The sequence below is a fragment of the Oryctolagus cuniculus genome, chromosome 6, assembly GCF_964237555.1.
Source record: "Oryctolagus cuniculus chromosome 6, mOryCun1.1, whole genome shotgun sequence".
NCBI lineage: Eukaryota > Metazoa > Chordata > Mammalia > Lagomorpha > Leporidae > Oryctolagus > Oryctolagus cuniculus.
In genome coordinates, this window is record NC_091437.1 from 17,122,772 (window position 1) to 17,144,876 (window position 22,105).

Genomic DNA, 22,105 nt, shown 5'->3' on the forward strand with positions numbered 1-22,105 from the left:
ACTGGCATCCCATTTGGGTGCTGGTTCAAGTCCTGCTGCTCCACTTTAGATCCAAATCCCTGCTAATGTCCTGAGAAAGCAATGGAAGATGGCCCAAGTGTTTGGGCCCCTGCACCCATGTGGGAGACCCAAAAGAAGCTTCTGGCTCCTGGCTTCCGATAGGCCCAACTCCAGCCATTGCAGCCATCTGGGTTGTGAACCATCAGATGGAAGACTTCTCTCTCTGTAACTCTGCCTCTCAAATAAATAAATCTTTAACAAAAAGAGATAGGTATTTTATTAGACTCATTTTTGACGTTGAAGAAGCCAATGCACAGAGAAGTCTAGCTGACATTCCCAATGCTGCACATTGGTCTATTGGAAATAGGAACCCAGCTTCTGAGATTGGTGTCCACAGTCACTACTCTTACAAGCTGTTGCTACCTATCTGCTATTCAGTGCACTTTCTACCTGGCACGAAGCAGAAATTCAACAAGTGCTTATTAAATGTTAGGCGATGAAAATAAAGCAGCCTTTGGGCAGGAATTTCTGTCAAGCAAGTGAGAGGTTCCTCAGAGTCATGGTGCAGTCTTGGAGAAACCCATGCAGGGAACAAGACGTCCTCTGTCAGGATGTTTCTCGGTCTCCTTCGTGGACTCACACCCTTTTTGGTCACACTCTGGCTGCAGTTCTTAAAGCATTTTCTTTAAGGCTTAAGTAGATTTTGTTAAAGGTGGGACAGTCTTCATATAATTTCCTTGGAAACTGGATTGTAGTAGACTGGCTTTTGACAAATCATAGGAAATAAATGGTTTGAAATAAAGAACAGAAAGGTAGAAGGACATGGTACCCAAACAATCTGATTTGTTTTCTTTACCATTTGTTAAATGAGGACACTGTCTCCTCTCTCTCCTCAGGGACCTTTATGAAGCAGTGCTGTGAACTACAACTTTCTCTGCACACTTTAAGTTGGCAGAAACAGCTCTGTAACTGGGATCTGTCGTTTGCACATTGTCTTATGATCAGATTCTTTGCAGAGGATGTATTAAGTAAACTGGAATTTAGACCAGAGTAAAATCTTGAAAAGTAGCCTTACTATCCCTTTACGCAAGAATCAGATTTTCCTACCTGAACCCTATTGTAAAGAATTATGTCGCTGGAGTCAAACGTAGTGGTTTCATGAAACCGCTCCCTCACCGGAGTGCTGAGATCAAGTTTATTAATCCGTACCAACACAGCTTATCTAAGCAATGGAAAAGACCATTGCAATTATTACCTGCCCTGTGGTTAGAGAAAAACAGCTGCAGTTTAGCAATTTGTACTGTTGTTGTCCAGTGGCTTCAAGGATCTGAGGGACAAAAACAGCTTAAAGATTAATCCAACCCAAATCATGACAATTGCCAGGGTTTGGAAAATTTGGACTACGAGGACTATCAATAGCTCTCATGTGATCAGAACAATAGCTATGGAAAAACACCATTAGATCACTGCACCTACCGATCCCCCTGCCGGTTCTAGACAAGCAATTAGAGCTCTCTGAGCTCCAGAGTTGCTTCTCTGTGTGCAGTGAGGAAGCTTTAACTCCTTGTGGTGTGGCCGGGTCAGCTGGAATGACTGATGCTGGAGCACCGAGCATCCTGCGTGCCAGCATCAAACAGACCGAGGAGCCCCCGCATCATCAGACAAGCTGAGCCCTGGCACAGGGGCCGATGGTGTGCTCAGCTGTGGGTCAAACACAGGACGTTCGAGAGTGTTTATTTTGCAGGTCGTTGCACCTTGTGGAAAGCAGCCACAACAGTGACACCTTGCCAAGCCCCAAGACAATCAAAATGCTCCTTTCAGGCGATAGTCGGCTGCATTCAACCCACAGAGCAGCCCTGCTGGTCTGAGCCCAGGCGGCTCTTGAGTCGTACCAGGACACAGGTGCATGTGCCCGCTTGTCAGATGACTGTGGAGTTATTTGCGTAAGCTGGGAGACTCTCAGTGGAAATACAGCTCTCCGCCTCCCCCACTCTGCCCCCGGCTATAGGAGAGTTTGAAGGAGCCCCAACAGTGCAAATAATCCTAGTGTCGAGAGGTTGTCCACCCAGAAAATGACGGTTCAGAGTGACCGAAAAGATTTACTCTCAGACCTGCCCAGGCAGCAAATGAGTAAAAGCCAAGTTGCAGGGGTGACTCCTTGGTGCTGCTCCTCACAACGTGGCCAGAGAATACTGGAAATAAATGTCTGATTTCAGGTCCCAAATCGGCTGGGCTTGCTAGCAGCCTGCATTCGATTTCAAATCTTGTAGAAGAAACCCATGGGAGAGATCTTGGGATTTTGTTTTGCACTTGAAGACAGCTTGCCTCTTTTAGATCATTGTTCATGTTTCCACAGCCCAACATAGTCTATAGACTTATGAGGGTTGGGGACACACTGTTTTGGAGCAGTGTCACTGGCTTTACAGTCAACAACAAGATGGTCATCACATGTTTGAATAGTCCCCTCCCGTTATTGTCCCAAAGTTGACTGGTGGTGTTGCTACTGGGGTTAGGTTATGAAAGGCTGTGACTTTCATTTAGGCTTTGGTCTCTTTGTCTCTCTCTCTCTGTCTCTCTCTGTCTCTCTCTCTCTCTCTCCCTCTCACACACACACACACACACACACTTGCTCTCCTATCACTCTGGGGAAAGCAGTGTGCCACATTTGAGCAGTTGTACAGGCAGCTTCACTGCCGGGAGCCAGAAGGGAGCTGAGGCCCGCCACCAGCCATAGCAGGAGAGGCAAGCACAGTCTTTAACCCCTGTCAAGCCTTGACAAGACTCCAACCATGGCCAATAGCTTCCCAGCACCCTCATGAGGAACCCTGACTGGGACCACTCAGTTAAGCCAATCATGGATTCCAGATTAAATGGCTGTGTTTGAGGATTACACTGTTACTCAACAACAGACATAAAAAGTTGGTGCAGTGTCGCTCCCCCTCTTCGTGGAGGAACGACACTGAACCCTGCCTAGGCTTCATATCCGAGTCACGGCACCATTGTGTCGCTCCCCCTCTTCGTGGGGGAACGACACTGAACCCTGCGCTGTTCTGTCGTCTGCTCGGCCCTCCCCGGGTTTGTTGCTGGTTCTTCCCGGGTTGGCTACTGTCCCTTCCACCTCCGTGGAAGGGCAGTTCCCCCTGGCCGCATTCCCCACTTCCGCAGGGGAACGGCACACCGCCGGCCGGCTTTCTCGGGGGCTGCACGGGTTCCCTTAGATGTTCCCCATAGATGTTCCCCGGTGCATGCCGTCTCTCTCCTCCTTTATAGTCCTCCTCCGCCAATCCTAACTCAGCTGCCCACACGCCGAGTACGCTGCTCTCCAATCAAGAGCAAGTCCTACAGTTTATTAGTTGAACTGGAGGCAGCTGTGCGGAAGCTGTTTACTTCTCTCCCAGCGCCATATTGTGGGAGAGCAGATGCATAGAATAAGTCTTAATTCGAGTAACTTAGTCTAGTCCGGATTGCTCCCCACAGATCCCCCTTTCTTTTTATTTTTTGGCGTTGATACGCGCCTGTCTTCGGTGTCCCGCAGCACACACTCTGCTCTACTTGCTAGAGTTGCCACAGGCTCTTACAAGTCCTATCAGGCAAACCGAATCCGGGTCCTCTCTTCGCCATGTTGTGAGGAGGTTTTTAGGCGCTGATGCATGCCTGTGTTCGGTGCCCTGCAGCGCATGCTCTGCTCTGCCCGCAGGGGCTTACAAGCTCTATCAGGCAAACCGAATCCAAGCCTTCTCATTGCCTTATTGTGGGGGAGACTTATTAGTGTTGGTTTATGCCTATCTTCGGTGACCTGCAGCTCATACTCTGGTCGAGCTGCTTGCTGGCGCTTACCGCCTTAAATCAGGCAGACCGAATCCAAGCTTAATATTGTTGTATTGTGGGGAAGCCTTACTGATGTTAATTCGTGCCTGTCTTCGGTGACCTGCGGCGCATAAGCTGCTAGCTGCCAGCAGGTGCTCATCGCCTCACTTGATTAGGCAGACCGAATCCAAGCTCTCACATTGCAGTGTTGTAGGGAGGCCTTTTTATTTCTCTATTTCTCTATCTCCGGGCATTCCTATTTCTCCCATTTTACTTCTATCTTCCAGCATTCCTATTTTTCTCACTTTACTTCTAAACTTCTATTTCTCTTATCCCTGCGGCTTTCCGGCACCTCGCCCCGCCGGCGGGTTCCCGGCTCTGCGCCGCTTCAGCCCGCGCGCCTCTCTCATCTGCGCAGCTTCCCGGCTTTGCGCGGCTAGGCTTCGCGCGCTCCGCGGTCTCCACGCTTAACCCTTTCGCGTCTGAACCACGGCCTACGCCAGCCCCGTTCCCTATCTATTCACGCCCCGTGCTCTCTCTGCACGCGGCGGCTTCCGCGAGTAACACAGCGTAGCTTACGTGTCCGCCACTAGCATTCAATCTAAGTTCCCCGGGCTAGCCTGGCGAATTCAACCCAGCGTACGTCTCCGCCCCACGGTTTGGCTTCCCGTCCTTTGCTCCCCGGGCTAATCAGACGGATCCCAACCTGGCTCACGTTTCAGCTTCTGGTTTCAACTTTTCGCCCCCTATTCCCGGGCTAACTTGAGAACCCCAAAGTGGCTTTCGTGTCCGCCTTGGCCTGCCCCCCGCGGCTTCAATTTCCCTAACATTTTTCTCTACCCGGTATGTTTCCCCAAACTTTCCTCCAACGATATTCCTCCCTCATTTCTCCTGGCTTCTCCCCACAGTCCGCGTCCGAGTCTGTTTGTTCTAGCTTTCACTTTCGCTTTCGACCTTAGAGATTTCTCCCAGCTTCCCCCCGTAGTCCGTATCCGAATCTATGCCTAGGCTTTCAATAGCTTCTTCCGGCACCTTTATCGTCCGGCTTTTCCCTAGGCTGTTTGCTAGTCTCTCTCTCCGATATTTCCCCATTTCTTCCCGTTTCTTCCCTCCTAAGTTTCATATCCGTCCTAAGTTTCCTATCCGAGTCAGGTTTCCTATCCGAGCTAGGTTTCCTATCCGAGTCAGGTTTCCTATCCGAGCTAGGTTTCCTATCCGAGTCACGGCACCATTATGTCGCTCCCCCTCTTCGTGGAGGAACGACACTGAACCCTGCCTAGGCTTCATATCCGAGTCACGGCACCATTGTGTCGCTCCCCCTCTTCGTGGGGGAACGACACTGAACCCTGCGCTGTTCTGTCGTCTGCTCGGCCCTCCCCGGGTTTGTTGCTGGTTCTTCCCGGGTTGGCTACTGTCCCTTCCACCTCCGTGGAAGGGCAGTTCCCCCTGGCCGCATTCCCCACTTCCGCAGGGGAACGGCACACCGCCGGCCGGCTTTCTCGGGGGCTGCACGGGTTCCCTTAGATGTTCCCCATAGATGTTCCCCGGTGCATGCCGTCTCTCTCCTCCTTTATAGTCCTCCTCCGCCAATCCTAACTCGGCTGCCCACACGCCGAGTATGCTGCTCTCCAATCAAGAGCAAGTCCTACAGTTTATTAGTTGAACTGGAGGCAGCTGTGCGGAAGCTGTTTACTTCTCTCCCAGCGCCATATTGTGGGAGAGCAGATGCATAGAATAAGTCTTAATTCGAGTAACTTAGTCTAGTCCGGATTGCTCCCCACAGTGCAGGGCTGGCGCCGAGGCTCACTAGGCTAATCCTCCGCCTGCAGCGCTGGCACACCAGGTTCTAGTCCCGGTCGGGGCGCCGGATTCTGTCCCGGTTGCCCCTCTTCCAGGCCAGCTCTCTGCTGTGGCCCAGGAGTGCAGTGGAGGATGGCCCAAGTGCTTGGGCCCTGCACCCCATGGGAGACCAGGAGAAGCACCTGGCTCCTGCCTTCGGATCAGCCCAATGCGCCGGCCGCGGCGACAGTTGGAGGGTGAACCAACAGCAAAGGAAGACCTTTCTCTCTTTCTGTCTCTCTCACTGTCCACTCTGCCTGTCAAAAAAAAAAAAAAAAAAAGTTGGTGCAGAGTCTGATTTGGTTGGTAATTTTTCTCAATGTCTATACATATTTCTGCCCAGCTAACCCTGAACCACAAGCATCGTCCTTGCCTCTTGGGGAAGATGGTGTCTCCTCTTCTAGCTTGATAACTTCTAATGTCAGTTGGTTTTGTTTGTTTTATTTTTGAAGATTTATTTATTTATTTGAAAGGCAGAGTTAGAGAGAGGCCAAAGCAGAGAGAGAGAGCAAGAGAGAGAGAGAGTGATCTTGCATATGCTGTTTCACTCCCCAAATGGCCACAATAGTCAGAGCAGTGCTGATTTGAAGCCAGGAGCCAGGAGCTTTTTCCAGGTCTCCCATGTGGGATCAGGGGCCTAAGCACTTGGGCCATCTATTGCCTTCCCAGGTGCATTAGCAGGGAGCTGGGTTGAAAGTGGAGCAGCTGGGACTCGAACCAGTACCTGTATGGGATGCTGTACTGCAGACAGCAGCTTTACCAGCTATGCCACAGCACTGGCCCAGAAAATAGCATTGTCTTTTTGACCTCTTCCACCAGCAACGTGGTCTCTGAACACCTGTCTCAGCTCTTGGTGATGGAGACCCAGCCTTTGTTAGCCTTTTCAACAGAACTGAAAGACATTCTTACCATTGACAACCACCTGTAACAATTCCTGGTAGTCATTTAGCCCATAATCCAGACAACTGCATGACTCTATGGTCCTGGTTATAAGACCATGGGCATGTTGAGTAGAGGTAGGAGCTTGCTTCCACCCCTCTAAAGGCAGCTAACAGAGTTCCTCATGCCCTAGAGTTCTAAGAACACACATTTTACCAGATAGCGATTCCAATGTAATGTTTTGTGCCCCATATCCCACAAGACCATAGAGATCAGTAAGACGCAACCAATGCACTTAAATAGAAATTGAGACAATAAATATTATCTAAACTGTATACATGATCATATCTCCTAGGTTACTGAAGCCAGAAAATAATTATGTTTTCAAAACAGTTTTAACAAAATATCATTTCCTGGGGTGGCCAGTTTGCTTAGAGAATAAGGTGGCACTTGGGGACTTTGCCCCATATTATAATAATTGGGTTGGAGTCTCAACTCCATTTCCAGTTCTAGCTCACTGCTAATGCACCCTGGGAGGCAGCAAGTGATGGCTCAGGTGGTTTAGTCCCTGTGACCCATGTGGGAGACCCAGATTGAGTTCCTGGCTCCCAACCTCAGTTTGGCCCAGTCTCAGCTATTGTAGGTATTTGAGGAGTGAGCCAAAACATGTGATCTCTCTGTCTCTCCTTCTCTTTCTCTGCATCTAAGGCAAGTACAACATATGTTAACAGATTACTTAATTATTTCTTAAAGCATCATTTCCTGATTCCCCCCAGTCAGCTTGAGTTCCTCCCCAGAACTGTCTGCTCTGTTGTGTCCCTACCTGGTCTTCTTGGTGACCACTGGTGGTGCTCCCTAAGCCCACCCCAGTTGCAGGGTGACATTTCCTCCTGTGCAGGAAATTTCCTACTACAGCCTGGGTAGTCCCTGGGCAGACAGTGCTGCACTCTGAGCCACACCCATTGGGAGCGGCTAGTACCCCTTCTGGCAAAGCGACTGGAATAGTCAGAATATTGGGGATTTATCTGGGGGACAGCCACAAGGTCACTCATTTTTCTCTGGCAGGGTCAGCTCTTTCTTTCCATGAATGGAATTGTGCTCTGAGGATCCATGAATGCAGCAGGCTCATCACCTCCTCTGCAAATCTTTCAGATTCATGTACCTGAATTTTGCACATGAACCTAAATAGTGGGTTAACTAATAATAATTTTGCACATGAACCTAATAGTAGGGTTAGGCTTAAGATAAGAACTTTATTTAACAATACCCTACAAAAACTAGTGTGGGAGACAGATAAACCCATTTACTTTCAGAATAACAACTATTGATCAAAAATCATCTAAAATGCTAGAAAACTTAAATTAGAAAAGTTTACAGACCAAATTTTTAATTCGTTCTTTCACCCCATGGGAATTTCTCCATGAAAACCTGGTTCCTGCCTTCAGCATTTGCACTTGTTTTTAGTCAGAGCCAGAGGGGTTTATCATCTTATGTAATAAGTTATCTTTTAGAAAACCTTTGAGGAGCCAGCATTGTGGTAAAATGGATTAAGCCACCATCTGCAGTGCCGGCATCCCTACTGCACTGGTTCCAGGCCCAGCTGCTCCACTTCAGATCCAGCTCCATGCTAGTGTGCCTGGAAAAGCCGCAGAAGATGGCCCAAGTCTCTGGGCCCCTGCGCCCATGTAGGAGACCTGGAAGAAGCTCACTCACTCACTCTCTCCCCGGCCCCCCACTGTGTGTGTGTGTGTGTGTGTGTGTGTATAACTCTGCCTTTCAAATAAATTTTAAAAATCTTTTAAAAAGAAAATATTTGAATTACAACATGATGACAAGTTCAGTCCATTGGAAAGAAGAAAACCTTTGGTTTAGGGGAACTGAATTTTTTAGTGACCAAACATGAAACTATTTAATTGGTGCTATGTTCAGCTATTATTTTTAAAACAAAAGATAGTTTCTTTTTGTGGTTTAGGGAGAAAAGGGGGGTTTTATCTAAGAAGTTAAGACTGCAAACTCAAGTAGTGTAAACAGCCTTTTCTTTATTTCACCATATTTATTCATTGCTTGGTATACTCTGTTTCTTCCCTAAAGGTGACATTTTGTAAGACTAAGTTGGTTTTTTTTTTTTTAAGAATTTATTTATATATTTGAAAGGCAGTGTGACAGGTAGAGAAAGAGATCAGCTAGTTCATTCACCTGCATCAGTCAGAGCTGGGCCAGACCAAAAGCCAGGATCCTGAAGCTCCATCCAGTTCTCTCACCTGGGTTGCAGGAATCTAAGTTCCTGGGCCATCATCTGCTGTCTCCCAGTCACAATAGCAGGGGCTGGCGCCGCGGCTCACTTGGCTAATCCTCCGCCTGTGGTGCTGGCACCCCGGGTTCTAGACCTGGTTGGGGCGCCAGATTCTGTCCTGGTTGCTCCTCTTCCAGTCCAGCTCTCTGCCGTGGCCCGGGAGGGCAGTGGAGGATGACCCAAGTGCTTGGGCCCTGCACCTGCATGGGAGACCAGGAGGAAGCACCTGGCTTCAGATCAGCGTAGCGTGCCGGCCATAGCAGCCATTTGGGGGTGAACCAACTGAAGGAAGACCTTTCTCTCTCTCTCTCTCTCACTGTCCAACCCTGCCTGTCAAAAAAAAAAAAAAAAGGCAGGAAACTGGCTGAGAGGTGAAATAGCTGGGACTCAAAGCAGCATTCCAATATGGGATGCTAGCATTCCCAGCAACAGCTTAACCTGCTATGCACAAATTTGTTTTCTATAAATTCTGAATTAAGTACACTGGAAGCTAAGGCAAATTCTTTAAGACAGCTGGTTAAAGTGCATGACCTAGAGTGTTGCAAATAAAATTGTGGAAATCGATCCAAAATAGAGGTGAACTGTCTTGGGCTTACAATGTGAGGCAGGTTGATGACATGACCAACTCCTTGTTTTCTTTTAGATTTTATTTATTTACTCAAGAAGTAGAGTTACAGAGAGACAGAGAAGTCTTCCATCCACTGTTTCACACCCCAAACAGCCACACTGGCTAGAGCTGGGCCAATCTGAAGCCAGGAACCAGGAGCTTCTTCCAGGTCTCCCTTGTGGGTGCAGGGGCCCAAGGACCTGGGCCATCTTCTGTTGCTTTCCCAGGCCACAGCAGAGAGCTGGATTGGAAGTGGAGCAGCCAGGACTCGCACCTATATGGGATACCAGCACTACAGGTGGAGGTTTTAGTCCCCTACAGCACAGCACCGGCCCCTCAACTCCTTGTTGTTTTTTTGTTTGTTTGTTTTTTGTTTGTTTGTTTTGACAGGTGAGTTATAGACAGTGAGAGACAGAGAGAAAGGTCTTCCTTCCGTTGGTTCACCCCCCAAATGGCAGCTATGGCCGGCTCTGCGCCAATCCGCTGATCCGAAGCCAGGAGCCAGGTGCTTCCTCCCAGTCTCCCAGGTGGGTGCAGGGCCCAAGCACTTGGGCCATCCTCCACTGCACTTCCGGGCCACAGCAGAGAGCTGGCCTGGAAGAGAGGCAACTGGGACAGAATCCGGCCCCCCAATCAGGTCTAGAACCCGGTGTGCCGATGCCGCAGGCGGAAGATTAGCCAAGTGACCCACGGTGCCGGCCTCCTTGTTTTCTTTACCAATGATTTATAATAGAATCACATGTAATCTATATGTTGTACTGACCTGAATCTTGGGGCCAGCACTGTGGTGTAGCAGGTAAAAGCGCTACCTGCAATGCCAGCATCCCATATGGGTGCATATTCAAGTCCTGGCTGCTCCACTTCCAATCCAGCTCCCTACTAATGCACACGGGAAACAGTGAAAGAGAGAGGGAGAGGGAGAGAAATGTTCCATCTGTTGGTTCATTCCCTAAAAAGCCTCAATAGCCTGGTCAGGGCCAAGTCAAAGCCAGGAGCCTGAAACTCCATCCTGGTCTCGCAAATGGATGTGGAAGCCCCAGTCACTGGGACCATGTTTGGTCGCTTTCCCAGTTGCATTGACAGAAAGCTGGATGGGAATCAGAGCAGCCAGGCCTTGAGCTGGCGCTCTAATATGGGATGCTGGCATGCAGGTGGCAGCTTAACCCACTGTGCCACACTGCCGGCCCCAGAATTTATTTTAGATGGTGAAATAATAAATATGTCCAGAAGTATAGAAAAAAAATGGAAATAATAAATCTAGCTAATTTCAGGGTGGGGGAAGGGTAATTATTTTTTTCTTTATGCTTTCCATCACTACAGGATGTTCTATAAAGAACGTCTTTCGCGGTAAGGGATAGAAGGAAGAGGAAGCTACCATCCTCACATGCGTCTGTCCCATCCCTCTGGTAAACACTGTGCTAACCAGCTTGGTCCCATCTCTGCTGATTCAGGTGCTGGAAGTCTGTGTCACAGCTGTCTTGATGCCTAGCCGAGGGGCTAGCAGTGGCCATGCAGCCTGTTCTCTTGGTCTTGTACCTGACAGCACCACAACTAACCAGTGGTGAGTGTCCTTTTGCTTGAAGGGAAAGTGACAGTCACCTTTAGGATGCAGTCAGCCAGGTACGGCTTTTAGCCTGACTCCTTTGCGGGAGAGAGGGTCGAAATGTCAGAATGGAGCGCCATAAGAAAAAAGCAGTATTTAGAGGTGGCAAATGTTTTCTCTAGAATGCAGAGTTTGGGGAGACTTCTCAGAACGTTTCACGTTTCGTCTTATACCCTATGAACTCTGGGTTCAGAATTCAGCCCCGTGGTTCAGTTTTATTTCTGTGCATCTAAATGGAAAGGGGAAAATTGGGGGCATTGACTGTGTAGAAAGAGGGGGGAAAATCTATACGTGCAGCCGTGTTCTGTATGAGTGTAAACAATAGGATGAAAGCAGAGAAGGCAGAGGATTATTTCAGTGATCCTCATACATGAAGGAAGGCCAGTTTGTAATTAAGTGATTGATACAAGAGCCAGTGGTAATAGAAACGTGTTTTCCAAACACCTCTGCTACGAATTGCTGCAGTGAAAAGCTTCTCCCTACATTTTGCCTTTGCCTTTTGATTGGGTGGTGATGGTATAAATTGCCCAGTAAGGGCAGAATTCAGCGTGTTATTTCATGTAAGCCATTTGGTAACTACGACAAGTAAGCACGCAGGAAACCCCTTTTAATTACAAGTTGGGAGAGCTTCTATCACCCAGCTGCTTGCTCTCTGGTTAACCTTTGACCTGTTGGCTCGTTCTGAAAGCTCCCATTTGTCCCAGCTGTGCTTTGCCAGCTGCCAGACTCTGCAGTGGCTCTCCTCAGGGCTCCTGCAACTTGAGGCTCCCACACAGGGATGTTCTGTCCAGTCTCTCCTGCTGTGCACCAAGGGCCGGGGCAGTAATTGCTACCTGGATCCACCTGGTTGTGGTTAGCAACCATCCTGTATTCTACCCCCTGTATCCCGTGATTCCTTAACAGGGACTTGAAGCAAATCCATGTGTTCAGGCGTACGTTCAAGTCTGGAAGTATTCCCTTTTGGCATTCTTTCTGATTTTTCTCATCAGACAAAGGCGATTCACTTAGTGGTGTGTAGCTAAGAATACTATCAGGATACTTCAAGCATTTCCTGGAAAATGGCATTGAATGGAACAGTTTATTTTGGTGCAAAATAATTTTGAAATCCCTACACAGCTCTTTCATAATCCCTGGGCTTCGAAAAGATCCCTTCTATGCCTGCTGTGGTCTTCTCTGTGTCTGTTTTCATCAGCCTGGTTTACAAGGTAGCTTGTAATCTTCCCTGCCTTCCTATATGTTCATGCCCTACCTTAGTGTGTGTCACAGCTGCAACTTGGCGTTGCTAAATTACAGTGCGTCTTCAGCATCTTCGATGGTACCTGCCCAAAATTCAATCTGCAAACACACGTAATGAGTGGTATTTATAGCTGTATAAAGGTGGAACAACAATATGCCCCACAGTTGCTGTGCAGTAGATCCTGAAGCATACAAAAACGCTCATTGCCCCAGGTCTCTGTGAAATTCTTACTTCTACATTGACTCCCATGTCTGGTGCCCTGGCTTTTGATGGGGTGAGAATGAATGACTTCCAGGCTAACTGCTCCCCTGAATTAGAAATGGGATCCTGGTGTACAGGAGTTGGATCCCCCTGTCTAGTGTTTTCTGCAGCTGCTGGAGGCCTGCTGCTTAACTATTCCATGACCACACTTATGGGGGCTGTCTCTGTTAGGTCTAAAAGAAATCATGATGTTTTTATTTTTCCCCATGGGTTTTAGGAGTATGAACAGTGACAGAGAGCATACTGGGAAATTTTAGGTCCCTCTTAGAAAAATTCTATCTTGTCTGAAAATTGTCTTACCAAAGTTTATCAGGGTAAGACATTGCACATTGGAGAGAAATGTCTATATGGTCTTTGTGGACTTCAAAAATATCAGTACTTCTTGTTTTTATAAGAGCTGATTTGGAGTGGGCATTGGGATGGTAGTTGGGCTGTCACTTGGGATGCCTGTATCCCATCTCTGAGTGACTGGGTTCGGGTCCTGTCTGCTTCTGATTCCAGTTTCCTGCTAATGCATGCCTCAGGAAGCAGCAGGTGAGTGCTCCAAATACCTGGCTCTCTGCCATTTATATGGGAGACCTGGATTGGGTTCAGGCCCTCACTGTTGTGGGCATCCGGGGGAGTGACCCAGTGGAGAGATCTTGATTCTTTCTCTCCCTCTCCCTTTCAAATGGAATGCAAATTTAAAAAGGAAGAGCGGAAAAAAAGAGCTGATTGGAAGCGAGATCATGCCTTGGGGTTCCGGGTTGGAGACATTACAACCCACCTGTCTTCCTTCACCTTCAGCACCAACTCTCCCAGCGCGGTCCTTCTCCAACCGCCTGTCCCAGTGAGTATTCCTCCTCTCTTCAAAACACCCAGACCCGAATCTGGGCAGTCGCCTTTGAGTCCCACACACATTATCACAAAGAAAAATCCTCTGCTTTTTGAACCATAAAGATAGGACACATTCAATTTTTAAAATATCCCAAAATAATATATGTATATTATTTTTAACTATTACTGTTGGAGAGGCAGAAGAACAGACAGAGGAAGAAAAACAGAAAGTTCCAGTTTACTGGTTAATTCCCGCAAGTGCTCATGAGAACTGAGACTGAGCCAGGTTAAAGTTCAATCCAGATAACCCACATGAGTGGCAGGAGCCTAATTACTGGAATTGTCAGCGCTGCCTCCCAAGGCACACATTAGGAGGCAAATGGATTGGGGAGCAGAACCTGGCACTCTGATACAGGATTCAGGCATCCCAAATAGAATTCAACCACTGGGCCAAACAGACACCTCAGAAATTACATATTTACCCATAAAACCACAAAACCACATGTGTTTCTGTGTTTTGGTTAAAGTCATTTTACGTCAGTATGGTAACACGTATTGTCTCAGGATCGCTAAAACATTCCTCTGGCTTTATGACATCAGAAGAATTCCCAAAACACAAATGTAGATCAGGCACAACCTAGATCATGTAGGTCGTGTGGCAGACCTTAGATCTGGGCATAGTGACAGGGACCTCATACTGAAAGCAGTCAAATATTTTTAAAGATCTCTTCACTTGCTCAAGTTCGGCACTTGTCTAACACAACCAGGACAATGCTTTGATTTTTGAACCCTCCATGATCATGAATTTACAATCTAGATTCATGTCATAATGGGAAAATGATTACTTCAGTTGCAGCTTGTTTATCTCAGTTAAATAAACTCAGCATTTTAAATTGTTTCATGGCAGTTGGTGGGAAGACAAAATCACCATAGCAGCCTGGCTACAGAATAGCTCTTACCTCCATACCCTCTACTTCCATTCATGCCTCACAAAAGGGCTCTGGCAATCAAGACGCACTACCTCCAACTGGTATTCATGGCAATTAGAGAGAAGGCTCTGGATGCCATGAGTTTACATCCTGACTCTGTCCTTGTCACATGACTTCAACAAGTCTTTACCCTCTCTGAAATGTCATGTTCTCACTGGGAAACGTTACTGTTGTAAAGTCCCCTTCAGTTGCTCGCTTCTCCAATATGCTTGTTCTCATTTTGAGGATGGATGTTCTCTTCTCCTAGTTAATCTCTCTAGAGCAGTCATTCTCCAAAGGACACCTTGGGCAAAGCACTGTTGGAATCACCTGGAAGCTTGTTAAAAATACTGTTGTGGGGGCTCTGTCTACTGAAGCAGAAATATCAAGTGTGAAGACTAGCAATCTGTGTTTTAACAAGCCCTCATGTAATCCTGATGCACATTAAACTTCAGGAATCAATATCCATTTCAGTGCTATGACCTAAAATTATTCCTTATCCTTTGCAGGGTCCCTGATATCTTCCCCCACTAAAATTTCCAGGATACTTTGGGCCATCCCTGAGCATTTGTCTTTTGCCTTAACAACAGGTGCATGCTTGCTTTCTCCCCACCACCCTTACCCTTGCCACACTGTTGACATTTTGCAAGAAGAAACTTTGCTTCCTTTACTAATCTTCAAAGGGCAGCGGAGCTTAACAAAGTTTCTTTCAAATATTTGTTTGCCTAGATTTAAATCTGTAGTACTCAAGGTATTAGAGACTGAAGAACTAGAAATAGACAAGTTTCTTTGTAGTCATGACTAAAAACTTCCATTGTGGAAAATGTAGCAGCAGCATAGATTGAATGATTCAAGGTCATAATTGGAAGCAGAGTTTCAAGCTAAAGTTCCATCCGTAACAGTCATCTCTTCATACTCCGATCCTGCTGCATGAGCCCTTTGTTAAACACGCTTTTCTGAATGCACAATGATGGATGGAGAATGGAATATCAGAATGAGTATGCAAGGCTGATGGTTCTGTGGAAGTACTTTCTATCTTACCTGTGCACAAAAGGTATATACAATGTTATTTATGTTTCCCATTTTGTTTAAGTCGCTTTGAACTTAGAAATGAAGCCAAGCTGGGCCCAGTAAAATCAAATCTAGTGGAAATATCTCAGAGTCTGTTCCTTCCAAGTGTGTGGAGTTCATCATATACAAGGGGGGTGGGGTAGGGATGCTGTCTTACAAAACATGATTGCTTATTAGTACCGATAATTTTTAAAAAGAAGGACTAGGGCTACCCAAACTTTTCCAAATCATGTGCACCTCTGATTATCCACTAGGATATACATTAATGAGCATTGATTGCATGCTGGGTATCATGCAGCTGACTGTTGGGCAGTGGTTGAGCACAGCCTTGTTTTCAAGTGGTTTATAAGCTAGTGTGAATTTCCAGTGACGGGAAAGAAACCCATCATGGTTGGATTTCTTTTGATCTAGTGGTTTGGCTATTTTGCTTGCTTTGCTTGCTGGCAGCCTTAACTTCTCCACGACTTTAATATGCTGATATGCAGAATGAACTCAGAGATAACCAAAGGCCATTATATCAGCCAGTTCTAACCATGCCTATCAGAAGAGTGTTGACTTGTTCTTTCCTTTGCCAGGTATTCAGGTGCTCGCCCTAACAGACGTCAGCTATCGGCTTATGAAAGGAAATACAACTAGAGGTGAGTTCTGACTCCCCTGGCTTTTCAACTTTTTCACAATCCTAGTATCCACTTATTTTCTTCACTGATTATGTGGGGGAAAAAAGCTATGTTAATGACACAATGCTAAAGACAGATTAAACAGATAATACCCAAAGGATACACCTTCTGCTATATATTTTTTAAATTTCATAATTCAGAGGCCTTCAGCTTTGAAGAGCACTTCTAGAAAGATCTAGAAAGAGAACTCTTGGAGAAATCCTAAGAGACACCTAAAATGCTTTAGGAGCACTCTTCTTATTGTGGCTATACTCGTGGAACAAGATGACGAAAGATGCTTTAGTGTTACCTGCACATGTAGCACAGAATGAATAATCTACACACAAAATTCTGCTTACATGCTAGAAACAGTTGATCAAAAGAATCCACACTTGCATGATGGGCAGACTCAGTTTTGTTTTGTTTTGCTTTGTTTTAATAAAGGAAGATGGCCATAAACTAAAAAGGAGAGTTTTCTTTTGGAAAACGCACTAAAGAGAATGTGAATGCCATTGCAGAGATCAGAGAGGAAATACAGATCATAGAAGCAAGCAGGCACGATTCTTGAAAAGGTGATGTTCAATAAAGTGAATTGAGACTGACACAGAAGGACAAATATTGTAGGATTCCATTTGTAGGAAGTACCTGGAATTGTAGAGGTTAGCAGGGATTAGTGGAAGGAGAAGAATGGGAAGTGACTGTCTAATGAGTACAGCTTCTGATTGGGAAGACAAAACAGTTCTGAGAAGAGACAGTGGTGATGGTGGCCCACACTGCAAGCGTCCTTGAAGCCGCTCAACTGGGCACTTTCAGAAACCTGGTAGGGTGTGCTTCGCGGTATGTACACATCACTACAATAAAATGCATCTAAAATGAAAGCAAGCAAGAAGGAGGGGACCCCTCTGACAGAAAGTGACTGCTGCTAATATATCGTGAGTCCATGGAAGAGGAAAAAAAAGGAATTTTCATGAGCATGAAAAAGACGAAATATGCTGGATTTTCAATGACAAGAAGTTTATCCTATGTGCACAGAGGAGAAGAGCAGTAAAGATCAAGAACAGAATGTCAGCTCGCCCTGAGTGCTGATGCTTCTGCACAGGGAGGGGCCGTGGGTAGGACAATATCCTGTCCATTGCCAGTGCTGCTATGACAATTACTGTGCCCTGTGGGCCTCCCTTCTTACCTGTGAAGAGGAGAAGCCAGGGAAGGGCAGCCTGGTGCTGATGAGCAGCTGGCTGGCGAGATCTTCCTCGCAAAGTTCAGAGCTAGAACCCAAGGGGTAAAATTGTATTTGAAGCCTGATTGTTTTAAATGAGGTTGAAATTAGAAAATCTGACCCTATGAAGCCATGCCCAACACTGTGATTATGATTTGATGATCATTAGAAACATGTTTTAAATTTATTTGGAAAGCAGAGAGACAGACAGGGAGAGAGTTCCCATCCACAAATTCACTCCCTAAATACGGGAGCCAGGACCTGGGAAGCTGGGCTCTGGGAACTCGATCCATGTTTCCTGTGTGGGTGCAGGGACACAAGTGCCTGAGCCGTCACTGCTGCCTCCCAGGATGTGCTTTAGCAGAATCGGGAGGGAGGCAGGACCCCAACCCAGGCACCCTGACCTGGGATGCAGGTGTCCCAGGTGGGATCTCAACCACTGTGACAAATGCCTGCCCCCAGAAACACGGCAGACCCTCAGCGGGTGGCCGTAGCCTAAGTGATGAGTGCGTGCACTCCAGGATCACTGGGAAGAGCCACTGTGCTTAGTAGACGACTACTACAGATGCCTGCGCTGGGTAGAGGGAAGCAGCATTTCTCCAAGGCGGTGCCCACGCCCACAGCAACAGCATCTTCCCCAGACAGTGAGTGCACCTTGCCCTAGGTGCACCAAGTCAGAAGCTCCGGGAGTGAGGGCCGGCATGCCTGCGCTTTTAGATTCTCCAGGTGACTCTGCTGCCTGCCGAGGGTGGAGAGCGCGGCCTGCAGGTGTTAACAATGCGGCACTGGCCCGAGAACGCCCGCTGGCCCGAGAACGCGCCGCTGGCCCGAGACGCACAGGCAGCCCTGTTGCTGGAGGCGGTAGCTCTGGAAGGTAGGAACTGTGCTCAAACCCGCAGCCCGGGGTTTCCTTCTCCTTTTCCAGCCCTGGGCTCTGTACTTGACTCGGGGGAACCCCTTGCCTGTTGCTTGTGTCAGTAAACCCGAGCTTTACCGGAATCTGGCCAAGGAATCTGCTCCGCAGACTGTGTGAAAGCACCTGCTGCTCCCCGAGGCCCCTCCCTGCCCGTTCATTGCGTTTCTCCTAATGGGCAGTGTGGGCACTGTTATTGTTTATTCTCTAGATTTCTTCAGCCCTTTCAGAATCCATGTGCATGTATTAACCCTTCCAAGAAGACTTTTCAAGTTGAGCCTCGTGCCGCTGATACTACTGTCCACCTATGGTTGCAACAGAGTGAGTCTGTGGGAGACTGAAGGGTCTCCTTACATGTCTTGACTGTTTTGTGTTTGTTCTTCTTCCTGGCATGGAATACCTGGGACCTGGACAGTAGGCAAACCCTCTGTCCATACCTCAGTGAAGGTTATGGAACTGTGATATGCAACAGTGATATTTTTCCTTCAAATGTATTTCTTTTCTGTAATCCATGTGCTTGTATTCCTTTCATAACTCCACAAAATGTAATGAATGTTAGTATTTTTCCATATGCCAAGAGCGTTACCACTTTTCCCTAAGGGTCTAACTCCATTTTACATCCTTGAACCCACGGCCAGCCCCTCAGGCCTGCCGCTTGCCATTCTAAGTACATAGCCAGCATTCAGAAGTTGCAAGGTCCAGCGCTTTGCTTGTGCTGGGCTAACTTCCCAAATTGTCTTGTGCCCCACCTCCCAACCCATGGTCTTGTCCCATCTCTGGAGCTATCTATCACTTCCCAACCTGACACTGGTATCATCTCTTCAGTACTAACTTCTAGCTAAAATTCGCAGTGGTCCCCAGAGGCCCCAGGTAATAACTGCACAGGACCCAGAAAGCAACCCATCAAGGTGGTGTCTCCAGCAGTCCACAGGGAGCTGGGCCAGTGAAATCATCCTCAGAATCCCACCGTTTGAAAGCAGTTTAAAAAAGAAAGAAAGAAAAAAAGAAAGAAAAGCAGTTAAATAGAGGTTTTCCATATAATTGAAGTGATAGTCTCTCCAAAAATGAAACCACACATAACTCGTTCTTCGGCATGCCTACTAATACCTACATTTTGAATGTAACCTGCTGTGCTTTAAGTATGTCCCCTCAGAGCGTCCCATGTTGAAATGTAATGCCACCCATGAGGTATTCAGATAGTGGAAATTTATCCTGCCTCTGCTATTTGGGGGGAGGAGCTTTGAGAGGTGGTTAGGGTTACCAAAGGTCATCAGGGTGAAACCCCATGATTGAGTTCTGGTTGCTTCCTAATATACACGTGTATTTCTGTCTGTTTGCATGTGATGCCCGGTGCCACCAGGAGACTGCCACAAAGAGATCTGTCACCAAACGCAGTGCTTCCACCTCGGACCCTCAGAACCGTGAGCCACAACAAGCGCTCTGGTCTTTATTAGGCTACGCAGTCTCTCTGTTGTAGTAATGCAGAACAGAATAAGACACATAGCAACTGCCTATCCAGTGATCAATGAGTAGGATGTTTGTTTCTATTGAGAAATAGGGTGCACAATGCTCTGTGTAGAGCTTTATTAAGGCTCAAAGGACTGTTGAACCAATGAAATTTTGGAAATCAGAAAACATAATTTCGAAAACTTTCACAGAAGGGGACATACTTTTTTCATAAGTCATGAAAACATGTACAAGTCTCAAAGTCAGGATTTTAAGGAAATTAGGGAACCTGAATAAAGAGGGTTAGCTGAGAAGCCAAAAGGACATTTTAATACATTTTGCTCTTTTCCTAGTATATTTTTGACCTTTTCAAAACCTGTGTGTGTGGAAGAACTGGAAGTTTGATGTGCAATTGGGATATTTTCCTGTCCCCGTTACCGAGGGTGGAGCCAATACTCTAGCTCACTGAAAGTACCAAAGTTTTTGTGAAGCTCCATCGGATAAAAGCAGAAATAAAAATGACAACAAGAACAACCAGGCAATGCTAGGTTAACTGCGAACAACCCAATCCCTGGGCATCACACAGTCCAATTTTATTCACATTGTCACAGAGTCCCATAGAGCGCAAAGGTTTTCTGAGAAAGCCTCCTTTGAGGTGACTCGGGGGTTCGTGTTCTTTGCCTGTCGTAGCTACGTCATCAGCAGGATTGCTGCTGCAGAGGTAGATGGGGATGCAGGAAAGACACCGGTTGTTCGCTGTCGCAGCCCAGCAATGCCATTTTCCCCTCATGTTTTGTTGGACGGAGCTGGTCCCATGACTCCACCCTCCCCCAGGGTAGGCTGGGAAGTGGAGAAGAGCACAGAATTACTTGGTGATTCTTCAGAGCCTTTCCTATCAGCAGTGAGGATGCTCAGCCATGCCGTCTTTGTTCCCAGTGCCGTGCTAATTAATTTGTATGTCTTATCGCTAATCCTCAAAACAACCTTTCAAGATACGTGTTATTGCTTTTACTTTATAAATGAGTAAACCAAGGCTCATAAAAATTAATGAATTTATACACATTATCTCTGATTTTCACAGAAACCTGTAAAGCTATCAATTATTAACTGCAGTTTACATAAACAGACTAATTGGCCAGAAGTCAAATGGCAAAAGTGCGATGTTAGCCCTGGAAAGAGCCCATCTTCTTGCTCCTCCACAAGCCGTGTACCAAATGCATCTTAGGGTTTAGGGATACCACAAACCAAAGGAGACTTGGGGAGGCTCTGTTGCCTCCAGGCGTGTTCACAGCTGGGCCATGCATAGAAGAGTATTCTCAAAGATAGAAAGACCAGGCACTGTGTCAGAGTTAGGTTTTCCATAAAGCTGAAAGAGCTCATCTTGAATTCGCAGGCATCCTGCGCATTGTATTTCTGTAAAATATGTGGAAAATGAGATCTTTTTAACAGTAACTAGTTAAGACCCCGTCTCTCTTGACTCTGTGTGCTGTCACTTAGCCTTTTGTGCTGTCGGGTTGAGCTATCTACAGGTGAGTTTAAGATCCAGCTAAGGGGAAATGGAATAGGGTACATGTTGAGTTTGGCTTTAATGAGATATGTTCATGTGGTTCACAGTCACTTCCCTGTTTTAAAAAGTTATTGCTAGGGGTGGGCGTTTGGCACAGAGGTTTACATGTTGCTTGCAATACCCACATCCCAAACCACAGTGCCTGGGTTTGAGTCCTGGCCCTACTCCCAATCCCAGCTTCCTGCTAATGTGATGGCTCAAGTAGTTGGGTCTGTGCCACCCACACAGATCTGGATGGAGTTCCTGGCTCCCAGCTTCAGCCTAGCCCATCCCTGGCTGTTGTGGGCATTTAGAGAGTGAACACGCGGATGGAAGATTCTCATTCTCTCTCTCTCCTCCCTCTCCCTCCCCTCTGTCTGTCTCTCACCTCAAATACATAAAATGAATTCATAAAGCATTAAACGTAATGCTACTGCTGGCCTCTCCAGTGTACAGCATGGCTTCAGGAGCATCTCTGATGCCCACTGTGCTGACCCCACTTGACAGCACAGCACACATGTGTAGAGTTAGAGGGCGTATTGTGACATGAACACATCCCACGGTACCCAGCAACAGATGTGCGTGGGTGACAGTCACAGCAGAGTCAGAAGTGAGTATAGGAAAGCCACCCAGTCATCAGGCATGGAAAATTGGGAGTGGAAAATGCATTCTCTGTAAATGTGCAAAGTAGAAATTCAGAAATATCGCTAACAGTGAACATATGCACTGAGAAACCCATTGTGATTTTTTTCTTTTGATAGTACTTCTAGAAAGAGCATGTATTTCAATGTTTGTGTTTGAAGGAATACTACAGAGTAACTACACGAGCTCATATGTGAATCAAACTTTAAGAGACTTCCAGACTTTGACAACAATCTATGATTTTTTTTTTGACAGGTAGAGTTAGAGAGAGAGACAGAGAGACAGAGAAAAGGGTCTTTCTTTTC

At 46.8% G+C, this 22,105-nt stretch overlaps 1 protein-coding gene across 6 annotated transcripts in view; it reads left to right on the top strand.

Moving 5' to 3' along the window:
* CCDC192 (coiled-coil domain containing 192) overlaps positions 1–19,622 on the top strand; it is a 298,623-nt gene extending 279,001 nt beyond the window's left edge. For 5 of the 6 annotated variants that reach the window (XM_051843386.2, XM_051843381.2, XM_051843383.2 and 2 more), the window contains 4 exons: positions 15,957–16,019; positions 17,971–18,127; positions 18,378–18,487; positions 19,527–19,622. In XM_051843386.2, coding sequence (XP_051699346.2) covers positions 15,957–16,019; positions 17,971–18,127; positions 18,378–18,487; positions 19,527–19,591 — 395 coding nt within the window. In that variant the 3' untranslated portion in view covers positions 19,592–19,622. The remainder of the gene's footprint in view (positions 1–15,956; positions 16,020–17,970; positions 18,128–18,377; positions 18,488–19,526) is intronic. The other variant, XM_051843384.2, reaches the window with a different exon arrangement.
* The last annotated feature ends 2,483 nt before the right edge of the window (positions 19,623–22,105 follow it).